This window comes from Enhydra lutris, unplaced genomic scaffold, assembly GCF_002288905.1.
Source record: "Enhydra lutris kenyoni isolate GAN:26980312 unplaced genomic scaffold, ASM228890v2 scaffoldscaffold12, whole genome shotgun sequence".
Taxonomy (NCBI): domain Eukaryota; kingdom Metazoa; phylum Chordata; class Mammalia; order Carnivora; family Mustelidae; genus Enhydra; species Enhydra lutris.
In genome coordinates this window covers 49,619,550-49,636,233 of record NW_019154096.1, presented here as the reverse complement: position 1 = coordinate 49,636,233, position 16,684 = coordinate 49,619,550, and the positions used below count along the sequence as shown (strand labels likewise).

The following is a 16,684-nucleotide window of genomic DNA, read 5'->3' as shown; positions in this document are numbered from 1 at the left end:
ATAGAACCAAGTGTCCTTTTAGACATCTTAACCCAATGAGACATCTAACAAGTAAATACACTGTTTAAAATATTTCCAACCAAAGACACTATTATTTAAGACATCCAAGTCTGTCTAATCAAACAGGCAATGTATTTTAAGTCTACTTAAATATGCTAAATATACTGTGATTTCACTGGAAACATTTGGAAATTCATTTGGGAAATATCATTTCTAAAATTTTGTTTCACTTAAAGACTATGCACTATAATCCCGTCATCTAGCTTCAATTTCTGTTGACAAGAGCGTACCATTAGTACAACGTATCTCTTAAGCATAGCAACAACTAGAAGTTAAATTAGACTAGGTGGTATCTTTTTATGTTAATCTCCACCATTAATACTTTAAATACAACCTCTACACTGTCATTCTTCTCAACTGAAGTTTTTAAGGCAATATTCTGGGCAAAGAGTTTTTTAATGAAAGCTACCAATCTTTGGTAAAGATAATCTTCAACAGAAATAAAAAGCACAGAAAAGCACAATTTGGTTTTTGGTAACCGAAAGTAAAAGTACACTGACTGATGTGAACATATGACAATGAGGAATTCTACCAGGAAATCTCTCAGAATTATAAGATTGTGATTGCTATTCATCACCCATAACCAGTTTAAAAAAAAAAAATAAAAACTACTAATTCAAAAATACATTCTTTAATAAACAACTAAAGCTGGTCCATTAAGTATAAATCCCTCTTAAATTACTTACAATAAGCAGAAGAAAGTCCTTGCAGAGATTTTTACAATGCATTAAACTTTTTGCAAAATGAACTTGTATTTCTCACCAATAAATCTATACATCTCATAACTTTCTGCACACTCTTAAGAGATTTCTATGACAAGGAAGTCTTATTAGAATAGATATCACCAACGGCAGAAATCAAATACTCATTTCATCTTCGTGAAATTAAAGGTAAAATGAGATCATAAAGCAACAAAAATATTAAATCTATTTAAGAGAGTAAACTTTTCATAAATTCAAGAAATATGTGCTAAGCAAAACTGGTAACTTCTAAACCTTTTCCCTTAATCAGGATCCTCATCAATTAAAATTACCTTTTGGAAATATTCTAAGGTTAGCTCATAATACAGCATATACACATATGGATGTGTTTGTGTATTTATAAAATACTGAATACACTGAACCACCTGGTGTGTCTAATGTCTTCCTCATGGTATCTAATCCCAGAAGTTTCTTTTTTTAAAAAATGCAAACAAGGGGCGCCTGGGTGGCTCAGTGGGTTAAAGCCTCTGCCTTCAGCTCAGGTCATGATCCCAGGGTTCTGTGATCGAGCCCCACATCGGGCTCTCTGCTCCGCGGGGAGCCTGCTTCCTCCTCTCTCTCTGCCTGCCTCTCTGCCTACCTGTGATCTCTGTCAAATAAATAAATAAATAATAAATAAAAATTAAAAAAAAAAAGCAAACAATACATAGTCTCGCCTTATAATTTCATTTGCACAGTATAACTTCTGCCGAATAAGACATACTTATTTCTCAGGTGCTAATCCTAGAACACTGATGGATGGGGGAAAACTTCATTTTTCATAGGGGTTTTAAAAACAAGTGATATGGCAAAGGTTTGGAGGCATAAAATACTCATATAAATATCAAGTAAATTAAAGATTGCAATGGGGTGCCAGGGTGGCTCAGTAGTTAAGCGTCTGCCTTTGGCTCAGGTCATGATTGCAGGGTCCTGGGATCGAGCCCCGTATCGGGCTCCCTACTCATCGGGAAGCCTGCTTCTCCCTCTCCCACTCCCCATCTGTGTTCCCTCTCTTGCTGTGTCTCTCTCTGTCAAATAAATAAATAAAATCTTAAAAAAAAAAAAAAAAAAAAAGATCAGCAACAACTGTAACCACCTAACTTTCCTGGGTGGTACATTAATCATGACTACGAACTATTGATACATAACGTAGCCATTTTATCTGTACTTCTTCTCTATTACTGCAGAGTCAGGAATAATTTAAGAATCACATTAGTTTTTATCCTATTATTGTTATTGGTGCCCTAATTGCCAATAATTTTTTTCTCCCCAAATTAAAGTATTCTGATTGGACAGAGGAGACCTTGACATCAAACCATACCTTGTTCGCTAGGTTCTGACTGAGACTTTCTGACAGTAAGGTCCAGAGGTGAGTCTTGGTCAGCCATGAGAAGTTTGCTGAGCACAGGGTTCTGAGTAGTTGCAGCCGTGGGAGAGGTGGTGACTGGAGATGCTTTCGGCAGGCTTTGGTTCTTTGTGCTATTGGGCTGGCTGGGGTCCTGAGTAGAGCTATTTTTTGAGGTATATTCAGCAGCAAATTGTTGGATCATTCGCTGCATGATCTCACGGGCCACTAGGGGAATATTGGGGTCGGAGACCCAGGGACTGTCTGTAAACAAAGATTTATTTACTTTTAAATTGGGACAATGTACTTTAAAAAAAAAAAAAAAAGACAGCTTTCAAGCAAACATAAAATTTCATTTTATCTTTTTTCTTATAATGCAATACCCTAAAAGTAGTATTCCCTCTCAGAATTATATTTTTAATCTCTAAGCTTGAGTTCCAGATTTTTAAAAATAAAATTTTCATAAAATCATTTCTAAACACCACCCCCTCAATATTATGAAATTAATAAAGGGACAACAAATAGTGTATCTTACGGGCAAGAATCACTTACCTGATACAGAAATCTCAAACCCTTCTTTTATGAGATAATTACTCCTCTGTTTACCACCTATAGATCATTTTTGGTTTCTCCTAGACCTTTCCTCAGCTACTTCTTCCTGAATTGTTGAAGAATGGATTACTTAGTTCATAAGTGTTTAATTTACCTTCTGTTCAAAACTGAAGGCATATCAAAATTATAAAAGGAGATCCTTAATATAAGATCCATGGTAGACTGGGGCAATAGCCTCCCATTTTCAGGCTCATTAGAATCACTTTGAGGGCTTATAAAAACAGATTGTGGGACCCTATCCCCAGAGTCATTCATTCAGCAGTTCTAGGGTAAGCTCAAGGACTGGCATTTCTAGTAAGTTTTTAGATGCAACTGGTTGAGGGACCACAATTTTAGAACCCCTAGGCTAGGAGTTTAAATGCCAAATCTCAAAAGCTTAAGCCCATATATTTTCCATGAGTTCCTTAAAAATACTCTACCAATCATTAAACAGAACAGCTAGTGAAATAATGAAATAAACACCTAAGTTATCAATTTCTAATCAATGTTAATTTTAAAAACATATGAATTCATTAAATCATAGAACTTTTAGCACTGGAAGGGACACCTTGAAGGTCAAATAGGGGAAAAATCAAAGGGAAAATGTTTGGTATGACTATGTCATCACATCTCCACTGTTACCATACTCTCAGGGACACTAAGCTTGTCAAGAGCAGAGATTATGTTTGTTTACCTCTGTACACTCAGCACCTAATCTTGCCTGATATAAAGAATGCATTCATATTAGTTGAGTAATAAATGGATCAGTTCAATCAATCAATCCTCATCAGGTTTTGTTTTTCTTTAGACAAATGAAATTAATGTTCTAAAGAATAAGTGGCCTCTTCAAATTTGTATAGATGGTTAGTGGTATAGACCCCTGATTAAAACTCTCCCCGTGATCTTAATGTTCCACCTGTGATCTCTACTTCCCCACCATACTTCAGAGGTTTTAGAAGACAATTCTCAGAAAACCTGAGTTTCCTTGGTCTTTTAAAGATTTAACTATAGAAAGTAAATTACTTTACCCATAATACAGCTGGAGCTGGAAAGGAATTAGGTTGCTTTGTAAATTTAGAGAAATATGACTTATTACAATTAAAATCTATAATCTCTACAGTAAACACACACACACACCATCAAAACCTCATGGGACTCCTAAGAACAATTGTTTCCTTGAACGATAACATTCAATACCAGAAGATAGTCTAAAATCAGAATATTTAATTCTCTGAAGTCTAATGAGGTTTGCTTTACCAACAGTAACATTTCTGTTCTACTAACAAGTATTTCTAACCCTACGTTTCTTCTCTATAGAGTATGCTACACGGTTTGAGGTGTTCAATTAGGTAAAGTTCAGAAATTACTGCAACCACTGACGAGTTCCTTAAATGTTTTAATAAATATTTAGCCACACACTGTTTAAATCTCTCTATCCACTAAATATTCATATTCATATTCATTTAACTTTCTACTTAAGATCCATCCTCCAAATGAAAGACTGCATATAATTTCAAGTTTTAATATGTTAGTGTATCTTCCTATCCCCAGTAACACTCGAAGAACAAAGTGTCCAAATAGGAAGCAAAATGAATTTATGAGATATCTGGTCAATCAGATTCATAAATGTAATTAACAGATTTGTGAAGAGTCAAGAGATTTTAGGATAAAGACCATAAATTGCTATCTCTGAGCTTTAAATGGCTGCAGTCTGTCTTGCCTCTTTTTTGAATGAAGAACATAATCATAAAGCACAATTCATATTCACAGATTGATGACATTTCTGGCATGTGAATTTTTACATCTTTTGAAGTTTCCTGAACACATTTCATTCCTTCACTTACTTAAAACACAACTTCTATAAACCTAGATATGCCTTGAGGGACATGCACAACTGAGTCAAATAAAAACAAATCAAATCACAATTAAAACGACAGGAAAACAAGTAAATGCTACATCGCCAGCCACCTGTGTTTTAAAACTGCAAATCTGGGGTGCCTGGGTGGTTCAGAGTCAGTTGATTGATCATCTGACTCTTCCTCCCCCAAGCCCACTCTTGTGTGCATGCATGTGCACATGTGCTCTCTCTCAAAATCTTAAACTTAAAAATAAAAATTTTAAAAATTGAAAAAACTTTCAGGAAAGTATCAAATTTTCTAACACAAGTGACAAAACAAGCTGAAAGAATATGACAACTTTAGAAGATATACTGTTCATAAGCTGGAATTTATTATAGAGTCCACACCACAAAAGCCTACTTTTATTACATCTATGTTCCTACTTAGCTTACAGTACCTTTCCATGCTCAATTATTTTAAAACAAAATTTTGGGGGTGGCCGGGTGGCTCAGTCAGTTAAGCATCCAACTTCTGATTTCAGCTCAAGTCATGATCTCATGGATCTTAAGCTGGGGATAAAGCCTACTTAAGATGTTCTTTCTCCCTCTGTCCTTCCTCCTTCCTCCCGAGGAAAAAACAAACAAACAAAAAACATTCATTTGCAATACTTAGTAACAACTAAATCCAAATCTCTGAACTATTTATTTAAAAAAAAATCCCCTTCAGACTAAATTGCCTGTCATTCTCTTCATGTTAGCACATTTTTGGTATAACCTGAAGAGTACTAATGGTCACCTTTGAGACATTTTCATGAAGATTAATATACTATCTAAAAATAACAATATTAATGCATAAAACAAGGAGGAAGGAACTTCCAATAACAAAGCAATACTCCTTTTTTCTGAGCATCATGCACCAGTATACAAATACAAAACTTTGTATACATACAATTTCAGAGGATTCTCATCTCTTAAAGTCTACCCTAAGAATGACTCTGAGGTAAAAATTCCCTCATGTGCCCAAAAGTTTAATGTTTAAGTAAGAAAACTTTTAAGAACTTTAAGTTATTCCTACATGACAAAGGGATAGGACTAGCAGAGAAGGTGGCTAAAATTCTCTTTCAGAATACGCTTATGATTGCATGAAAAGTTCTTTCTCCATGTATATTAGGGACAGGAGCTGCTCTTTTCAAATAATGAAGTTTGCTGCAGAATTAGACCCATGACTCAGTACACATCCTAAAGTAGAGAACAACAGAGGAACTGTAAAGATGTTTTATTTTGTTAATAAACTGACAGAACTGATCCATCATTTATACTTTAAATGTGAATTACTTTAATAAAACAATCAAATGTTTGTAAAACTAAGTCAATTACTATTTTGAACATAATTTTAGAACTCAGCATACTTTAAAGGGAAGATAAAGTGGGCATGGGAGCCTCAGTTGGGAGCTTTAGGTCAGAGGGTACTTGAGAGGATGAAAAGAGAAGTGAGGATGGAAGGGAAAAAAGTGCCACAGAAAACAAAAATCTTCACTCCTTAATTTTATATGAGGCCTGACTTCATACTCCATTTTGAAAATATTGACCACATTAAGCAGAACATCAGCTGCTCTCCAACTGTAAACAACCAATTAGAATAGCATTTATCAGACTTTAAACCAGTATACAGGGAAAAATCACCCTTGTAACTCTGGAGGGAATTCCCAGAAGAACAAGAGGTGTAAACTGGAATGTATAAATCATTGAGTCTGCTGGAAGATTAAATAAGGAATATTCAGGATTATGAGGAGTTTGTAGGAAACTTTTTTTTAGAACCTCTCATAGTAACCTCCATCTTGGAACTAGAGGAAAGAAATAACTAAGGAATACAAATCCATTCAGAGTTTCCTGAAGGTAAAGACTTCATTAGAATGGAAAATGGAGAGAAACTTTCTGAAAGTCTTAGCTAATGACAATTGTGCTTTGTGGGCAGAGAAAAGAGATGTAAAACCTGTCTACAATAATTTCAAGGAGAAAGAAAAATGGAAAAATCTAAGAGATGGAGCTATTACATACCATCTTATATGGGGTATAAGTTTTACTATGTAATAATGAGTTTCTTTCTCCAATTTTAATAATTCAATGAAATTTTAGTGAAACAAGATTGTACCAAGGAAAAGATGCTTGCAAATCTAATTTTAAGATATAACTTCACATCTTTTTTCCAAATGAATTTCACTCAGGAATTACTAAAATTTTATATAGTTGGTTTTATGGTTATTTGTGATTAAAATTATAACCATGTAAGAATATTTGTCTGGGGGCACCTGGGTGGCTCAGTGGGTTAAAGCCTCTGCCTTTGGCTCGGGTCATGACCCTGGGGTCCTGGGATGGAGCCCCACATATCGGGCTCTCTGCTCAGCGGGGAGCCTGCTTCCTCCTCTCTCTCTGCCTGTCTCTCTACTTGTGATCTCTGTCTGTCAAAAAAAAAATAAATAAAATCTTAAAAAAAAAAAAGAATATTTGTCTGATAAAATACTGTACTCCTGAAACCTTAGAATTTTCCGATGTTCATAATACTTTCAGGAACTATTTAACTATTTAACTTATATGACACCATCACTTCAGAATGAAACTGAGGGAGAGGGGCTGCCTTACCTATTCCAAATTTAACTTGACCAAAGGAATATGAAGTGTATATCATCAATAAAGAAAAATGTTTTAAAGTGACTTTTTTAAAATGACATTAAAGTTAAGGAAATTAATATAAGACAAGCAGATACTAAAATGTCATTCTTCACTAGAACCAACCTTTTCTATAAAAGACTGCATTGAGGAACTCTTCTGCTTGTCTCTCGAATCGAATGATTTTTGCTTGCTCTTGTTTAAGCAGAGCTTCTTGCCCAGCTCCCGAAGCTGGTTCATCCAGACCGACTAAGTGTCCCTGTAAAAATATTTGGTGAAATATTTGCAGAGAAATCTTTCCCCATTCAGTATCAAAAGCACAGATGCAAAATCAAAGACAAATGTTAGTAACAGATAAGACAAATCAGTTTAATACAATTAAAATATTTTAAAAACTTCAAATCAGAATAAAACTTATCTCCACAAAAGTATAAAAGCAAAGTGAATGTAAAAATATACTTTGGTGGTTTTTATTTATTTTATGAATTGTTTAAAATTTACAGATAAACTCTAATACTACTAAAGGAGAATTTTTCTTGAGCATTCAAATATATCAGTTCTTATACTACATAGCAATAGTTCATACACAATTCAACTCAGATAAAAAGATACCTTAAACCCTAAATATTATTTGAGAATCATGTTTGCTCTCCAAGTTCAAGATGTTTTTTCCAGACACAAAACAAACATTTTTAAAAGAGCCATAAGAAGGGAAAACTCAAAGAGAAAGTTATCTAAATTTATAATTCTGTCCTTAGAATACTATTTCATAAACTACAGCTTTCAAATATTTAGAGTTGTGAAATTAATAGGTTAAAACTGGCTCTAGAAAAAATAACTCAAAAATAAAAGTACACTACATGTTCTAAAGGTAAACATTTCTATTTATGCTTAAAAATGTTTACAATATAAAAATTTAAGTCCTGATCACAAAGTTTCAAAATGCTGAACTAGACTCATCCCAAACATTCCCAGAATCTGTTCTTAGACTGCAGGAGCACTAGACTAGGTTATTAATCCTTTGCACTTATTTTCACTCTTGTAGCTAATAAATAGGGAACTATGATAATAGAAAATAAAAGTGTAAAGAAAAGCAAAGTACATGTTTTAAGTGTAAATTAAGTTCCAGCATATGTAAGTTATTGCAATGTATCACCATGTGCATTTACTTATGTCATGGAAAACTAAAAGTACTCTAAATAAGAAAATAAGGACATGCCTTGACACAATGAAAAGTAAGTAGTAAGCAAGACATTGAAGACTATTATAATTCACAGTTTTCTTAAAGATTTCAAATACACCCAATGATATTTGAAACCAGCTTTTTATGATTCCCCCAACATCCAAACTGTGTTGACACCACATTTAGCATCAATTATACATTACAAATAGTTTCACATAAAGAACTCTTGCATAATCAAACTAAAATCATCCCACATAATTTCTGTATTAGACATACTAAGTCTGCCACATAAAGAAAATATTGTTATAAATCATTATAAAAACATTTATTATCGTTTTATTTGCCAACATTCTCTTTTTATTAACTTTTGAAAATGAATCACAAAATAATGTGATTTTGATACAGATTTAACATCTAAAAGGTATTAGGAATAGGTATTAAAGAGTCCAATAAAATCCTCAATTGCATTACACTTTAATGCCATTTCATTGTTTAGTGATTTTTAAAATGAGACATTACATGGCATGAACTGTACTTAACTCTGTAGTCCTGCATTCAGTGTTCAGTTAGACCTTGAGCAGAATATCTATGTTTATTTTTAATGTTTAGAACACTTGTATCTTAGAGAAGATGTTAGTTGAAGGATGAATTGTACACAGGGTAGTTCCAGTGAGTGATTCTACATACATGTTTACAAAAATGTGTATTTTTCCCCCCAAGTTTTAATTTAAATTCCTGCTCGTTAATATACAGTGTAATATTCGTTTCAGGTGTAGAATTTAGTGATTCAACACTTACAAACACCACCTGGTGCTCATCAAAAAATATGGAACACCTCATGAATCTGTGTGTCACCCGTACACAGGAGCATGCTAATCTTCTCTGTATTGTTCCAATTTTAGTGTATGTGCTGCCCAAGCGAGCACAGAATATCTACATTTCAACCATGTTTAATGTTGCATTCAGGCTACTGTCTTATTTAAATCAACTCACAGCAACTAAGAGCACTCAGTAAAGGAGGTGCTACCTGTTTTTTCTTCAATTAAACAGTTTTAACCAATTTAATCAACCTGGACACTGAAACATATAGATAACTTTCAACTGGTTCACATTAATTAGTCACACCTATTTGTTTTGTTTTTTAATGGTTTTACTGAGATATAATGCACATACCATACGATTCACCCATTTTTAGTGTAAAATTAAATGGTTTTTTTTGGCAGGTTCACAGAGGTGTGGGACCATCACCATAATAAATTTTAGAACACTTCTGTACCCCAGAAGTAAACCCATAAATTAAGTCAGCTACTCCCCATTCTCCCATTTGCCCAACACTGGGCAACCACTTTATTACTTTTTTGTTTCTACAGACCTGCTTATTCTAGGCATTTCTTATAAATGGAATTGGGCTGTGTGTGTGTGTGTGTGTGTGTGTGTGTGTGTGTGTGTGTGTGTGTGTGACTTCTTCCTCCTGGAATGTTTTCAAGGTTCACCACGTTGTAGCATGTAGCAGTACTTCTTTCCTTTCTAGCTTCAAACAATATCCCATTGTATGGAGATAGCCCGTTTTACCCAATCATCAGTTGAGGACCATTTGGGTTTCTACTTTTTGGCTATTATGATATAAATAACACTGCCTTTAATATTTGTGGGCAAGTTTTTGTATGGATGTATATTTTCATTTCTCTTGGATATATATTTCAGAGCGGAATTTCTGGATGTCTTAATTATGTTTACCATCCTGAGGAAGTTAAAAAAAAAAAACCAAAACTATCTTCCAAAGCAGGTACACCATTTCATATTCTCAACAGCAATGAGGGTTCTGACTTCTCCACATACTCATGAACACTTGTTATCTTTTCATTACATCTATTCTAGTACACAAGAAGTGGTGTCTCATGGTTCAGATTTATTTCCCGAATGACTACTGATGTTGAACATCTAACTGCATTTAAATACCTTCTTTGGAGAAATGTCTATTCATATGTTTTGCCCAGTGTTTAATTGGGCTATCTACCTTTTTAATGTTGAGTTTTAAGACTTCTTTATATTCTGGATATAAGTCCATTATCAGATGTAAGATTTGCAAATATTTCCTGCCATCAGTGAACTTATCATTTCATTGATGCTACTAACGGTCAGCAGTATAAAAGCTAAAAAAAATTTTTTAAGATCGATTTAATTAATTAATAATAGAGAGCACAAGCAGGGGAGCAGGGAGATGGGAGGGGGAGAAACAGGGAACCTGATGCCGGACATGATCCCAGCACCCTGGGATCATGACCTAAGCTGAAGGCAGATGCTTAACTAAGCCACCCAGGCACCCCCAAAATTATTTAATTTTAATACATTTCAATTTATCTTTTTTGTTTTGTTTTGTTTTGGGTCATTTGTGCTTTGGTATTGTATCTAAAAAACTGGTGGCTAACCCAAGGTCATGAAGATTTACTCTTATGTTTTCTTCTAAATGTTGTATAGTTTTAGAACTTACTTTTAGGTATATGATCCATTTCAAGTAAACTTTTATGTACGGTATTAGAAGAGGTCCAAATTCTTTTGTCAAGAATCACTAGCCGTGGGTGCCTGGGTGGCTCAGTTGGTTACGTGTTTGCCTTTGGCTCAGGTCATGATCCCAAGGTCCTGGGATCGAGTCTCACATTGGGCTCCCTGCTCAGCTGGCAGTCTGCTTCTCCCTCTCCCCCTGCCTCTCTCTCCTGCTTATACTCTTTCTCACTCATTCCCTAAGAAATAAAACATCTTTGAAAAGAAATGAATTACTAGCCATAAATCTTACTTCTGGATACCCAATTCTATTCTACTGATTTACATTTCCCATCTGTAAGTCAGTAATACAGTACGTTGATCACAGTAGTTTTGTAGACAGTTTTGAAACTGGGAAGTGTAAGTCCTCTCTTCTTTTAGAAGACTGCTCTGGCTCGTCATGCATCTCTTGAATTTCCGTATGAATTTTAAGATCAATTTCTCAATTTCTGCAAAGAAGGCAGCAGAGGTCTTGATAGAGAATACAATGAATCTACAAGCTATTTTGGGAAGCAATGCTATCTTTTTAACATTAAGTATGTTCCAATTCATGAACATTGAGAGATCTTTCAGTTTATTCAGACCTTCTTTATTTCAACAATTTTTTAAATTTATGATGTACAAGTCTTAAACATCTTAAAATTATTCTTAAGTGGGGCACCTGGGTGGCTCAGTGGGTTAAGCCTCTGCCTTCGGCTTAGGTCATGATCTCAGGGTCCTAGGATCAAGCCCTGCATTGGGCTCTCTGCTCAGCAGGGAGCCTGCTCCCCAACCCCCCCATCCCTGCCCGCCTCTCTGCCTACTTGTGATCTGTCAAATAAATAAAATCTTTAAAAATTCTTCTTAAGTGTTTTATTCTTTTGGATGCTACTGTAAATGGAACTGTTTTAATTTTCACATTCAGACTGTTCATTGCTATTTGTCTAGAAATATCACCATTTTTTTTAATGCTGTATTCTACAACCTTGCTGAACTTACTAACTCTAATAGTGTTCTACAGATTCTTTAGGATTTTCCATATACAACATCATGTCATCTACAAATACACTTTTTGTAATCTGGGTAACTTCGGTTTCTTTTTTTTACTGCCTAATTGCCAAGGCTAGAGCCTCAGGTACAATACTGCATAGAAGTACTAAGAGTGGACAACCTTGTCTTGTTCTAATCTTAGGGGGAAAACTGTTCAGCTTTCCACTATAGCTATGTACTTTCGTAAAGTCAAGCTAAGGAATTTCTCTTCTATTCCTAGTTTGTTGCATGTTTTTATCAGGAAAAGGTACTGAATCTGGTCACTTTTGGGGGGCATCCACTGTAACGATCATATGATTCCTATCACTTATCCCATTAATGTGCACTGTACTACATTAATTGATTTTGTGATGTAAACCAACCTTGCATTCCTGAGATAAATTCACTTGGTAAGGGTGTATAACAGTTTTCATATGTTCCTTGATTTGGTTTGCTAATATTTTGCTGAGAATTTTATTGGTCTTGTTGGTATAAATAAGTGATACTTATCTGACGTGTTCTTTTCTTGTGACTTCTCTGTCTGGTTTTGGTATTCAAATAATACTGGCCTCATAAAATAAGTAAGTCTTCCTCTATATTTTAGATAAACTTGTGAAGAACTGGTATTAATTCTTTAGAAATATCTGAAAGAAATCACCAGTGAAGATATCTGGCCATGGGCTTTTCTTTGATCAAAGTTTTTTAAAATTATAAATTTGATCTCTTTACTTGTTCTAGGTTGCATTAGTTTCCTAGGGCTACTGTATGACCACAAATAGAATGGTTTAGGAACCACAAAAACTTCTTCTCTCACAGCTCTGGAATCTAGAAATCTCCAATCAAGGTGTCAACAGAGCCATGTTCCCTTTGAAGGCTCTATGAATGAATCCTTCCCCTGCTTTCTCCTAGGTTCTGATAGTTTCCAACTATCTGGCATTTCCTGGCTTGTGACAGCATAAATCCAATTTCTACTTCCATCTTTACATGGCCTTCTTCCCTGTGTGTGTCTCGATCTCCAAATCTCTCCTCTTATAAAGATACCAGTCATTGGATTTAGGACCCACTCTAATCCAGTATAACTTCATTTTAATCTGATTAATTTGCAAAGATCCTATTTCCAAATAAGGTCATGTTCAGAAGTACCAGGGATGAGAATTTCAACATATCTTTTTTGGGGGTGACTGGGGTGGAGGAGACATTTCAACCCATAACACAGCTTGGTTCAGATTTTCCATTTCTCCTTAGGTCAGTTTCAGTAGTTTGTGTCTTTCTAGGCATTTGCTTATTTCATCGAAATTATCTAATCTGCTAATATAGACATTATTCCTTAAATTCTATTTCTAGTAATTTCCTCTATCATTTGTGATTTAGTAATTTGAGTCTTCTCTTGATCAGCCCTAGATAAAACCTTTATCAATTTTGTTAGATCTTTTCAATGAGCCAATCTTTGATTTTGTTGATTTCTCTATTTTCCCATACTATTTCATCGATTTCTGCTCTAATCATTATTATTTCCTTCTTTCCACTTTCTTTGGATTTAGTATGTTCTTCTTTTTCTAGTCTTTTAAGGAAGGGTATTGACTGAAATCTTCTTAAATACAGGCATCTGCAGTTATAAATTCTGGTCTAGGTGCTATTGGCTACATCTCCCAAGTTCTGGCATGTTTTGGCTTTGTTTTAATTTATCTCAAAATATTTTCTAATTTTCTTTGTGATTTTTTCTTTGATCTACTGATATCAGAAGTGGTATTTAATTTCCACATGTTTGTGAATGCTCATTATTTCCTCTGTAACTGATTTCTGATATCATTCCTCTGTAGTGCGAAAACATTTTATATGATTGTAATCCTTTAATTTTTTAAGACTAGCAGGAAGTTTTTCCTGGAGAATATTCAATGTACAGTTGAGAAGAATGAGTATTTGTTCTTTTTTGGTTGGAGTTTTCTACATAAATATCATATTAGGTCTAGTTGATACATAGTGTTGTTCAAGTCTTTCTTCTTTGTTGATCTTGTGCCTAGATGCTTTATCCATTATTGAAAGTGCAATATTAATATATCCAACTATTATTGTAGAACTATTTCTCCCCTCACTTCTGTCACATTCCACTTCATGCGTTTTGGGGCTCTGTTGTTATGCAAGGATATAATTATGTCTTCCTCATAGATTTACCTTTTTATCATTAAAAAATGTCCTTCTTTATCTTGAGGTCCATTGAACTCTATGTCACTAGCACTGTGCAGCCTCTGATATGACTTCTCAGGGGATGCTGTCTTGAGCATGCAGTCTCCCTGTCCACCAGGAATGACTGTGGGTTCAGTCAGACTCTCTGGCAGTTTCTCAAGTTTTCCCTTTACAAGCTTCTTGCTGATCTGCCTGTAGTGGTATCACACATCCAGCTGTTAGCCTCTACTAATTTGTTTCACTGGTGTGTTTCTGCAATACCATGGCGTATGAAAGGTACTACTCTCTATTCCAATAAAAGCAGGCTCTCTTTGCCAGTCTTTGAGGCTTACTCCAATCCCAGGAGGGCTCTTTTAGCTATCTTTTTTTTCTGGTTCTCTCTTTTCTGGTGAAAATTCTAACTGGTCTGCCATTTCACTTGTTGCTACTAGAACCATTTACCTAACAGCGTCGTATTAATTGTTCACCACAAAAATCTTCACCATTTTCAACAACTTTTTGTAAGCTCTATTCCAAATGAAGTCAGTTCCCTTAAGAGAGCTACAGAGTTCTCAGTCTCAAAGCCTGCCTTTCCTTTTGGAAGAAACTTTGCGCCAATACACAGAAAAGGGGGACTGGTACAATGACCCACTTCTCTCAGAATGACATCTGTGCTTTATGAGGGGGTGCTGGATGACTTGCCTCTCCTGGCACAGAACTTCCACCTTATGAATGATGCCTGGCCCAAAGCTCAGTATTCTCAATCTGTTGCACCTGGAGTAGATGTCCGACTCTGGGTAAAGGATGAATGAATGAAGGGAGTGCTAGGCTTTTCGACCCCAGCTGCATGAAAGCAAGCATCCGCAACATGAAGCTAAAAGGTACAAGAGAAGCCCACAGTCTGCTCCTCCTGCTCACAGCAGCACTTCCCTCAAGCTGAGCTCAGTAAGGTGGGTGGGAGTGGGTCACGGGTCAAATGCCAGAGTCCCATTGTTCCTACTGATATCTAGATTTTTTTGAACAAATGATTCTCCATTTGCTGTATGCCCTTAAGATAGTTATTTCCAGAGTTTAAATGGTTGTTTTAAAATAATTTTCACCAAATGGTTATTTCGTTTATTATTATCCAGAATAATAACCAAAGAGGAAAAATGTAACACAATATCACATAATTTTTTTGACTGCATCTGATCAGCAAGTTAAAAATTTATAGCAGTGATGTGGGGCTGTGGGGTGGCTCATGATACTGAGCTTGCATCAGGCTCCATTATCAGCAGTCAGCTTCAGATTCTTTTCTCCTTCCTCTCCGAGTGTCCAACTCTTGGTTTCAGCTCAGGTCATGATATTGAGCTTGCATCAGGCTCCATGATTACTAGAGTCTGCTTGAGATTCTTTTCTCCTTCCTCTCCCTGTGCTCCCACCTGCTCTCTCTCCCTCATATAAATAAATAAAATCTTAAAACCAGATTTATAGCAATGATATACAAATAAAATATAGGTCATCCTCCTTCACTGTACATACTATATACCAAAATTAAATGAACCATCAAGAACAAAAAAGTTCCTATGACACAGAACTAATAAAGTTAACACAATAGCCGGGAGATACGAAGAGTAAATTAATGCCATTTCCCTTCCCTCATATCTGAATTTTTAAAAAGAGTAATTATGGGGGCACCTGGGTAGCTCAGTGGGTTAAGCCTCTGCCTTTGGCTCAGGTCATGATCTCAGAGTCCTGGGATCAAATCTTGCATCAGGCTCTCTGCTTGGCAGGGAGCCTGCTCCCACCCCCCCACCGCCTGCCTCTCTGCCTACCTGTGATCTCTGTCAAATAAATAAATAAAATCTTTTTAAAAATTCTTTAAAAAAGAAGAAAAAAAAAGAAAACGAGTCATTATGTATGGTATGGCAAAAAAAAAAAATGATGTGACATACTTTTCTGTAAATAAAAAACCAGTTATTATCCCTAATTATTAAAGAACAAGTTGTTGGCTCAGAACCTAATAGGAATAAAGTTGGAGATATGAATTGGAACTTATATCCCCTAGGAACTGCTTCCTTCAGAATTCAGGAATTGGTCCCCCTAGACTAGTTTGTTCACAGCTACAGGTGATTCTGTCAGAATCTGCTCTGAGATGTTGTTCTTTTTTTTCCTACTGTGAGCTTCTTAAAAGCATACAGGCCTAGAACATATTGTCAAAGTGTTTGATTCCGTAGCTCTGTAGTAGGGAGTAGTCATGTTTTTTAAAAGCTCTTTCCTTAATAAAGAACTAAAAAAAGCATCATCACTATCATATATTTTTTTAAGATTTTATTTATTTGACAGAGAGAGAGAGAGAGAGAGATCACAAGTAGGCAGAGAGGCACGCAGAGAGAGGAGGAAGCAGGCTCACTGCTGAGCAGAGAGCCCGATGAGGGGCTCGATCCCAGGACCCTGAGATCATGACCTGAGCCGAAGGCAGAGGCTTAACCCAATGAGCCACTCAGGCGCCCCATCACTACCATATTTTTAAAATTATTACGTATTTATAGTAAGTCTTAGTATTTGGG

General features: G+C 35.5%; 1 protein-coding gene across 4 annotated transcripts in view; it reads right to left on the bottom strand.

The window, feature by feature from the left end:
* Nucleotides 1-16,684, bottom strand: part of LOC111145386 (ligand-dependent corepressor-like) — a 144,714-nt gene that overhangs the window by 40,738 nt on the left and 87,292 nt on the right. For 3 of the 4 annotated variants that reach the window (XM_022500257.1, XM_022500255.1, XM_022500258.1), the window contains exons 5-6: nucleotides 7,367-7,499; nucleotides 2,122-2,409 (exon numbers count right to left, since the gene is read on the bottom strand). In XM_022500257.1, the coding sequence (XP_022355965.1) occupies nucleotides 2,122-2,359 (238 nt within the window). In that variant the 5' untranslated portion in view covers nucleotides 2,360-2,409; nucleotides 7,367-7,499. The remainder of the gene's footprint in view (nucleotides 1-2,121; nucleotides 2,410-7,366; nucleotides 7,500-16,684) is intronic. The other variant, XM_022500256.1, reaches the window with a different exon arrangement.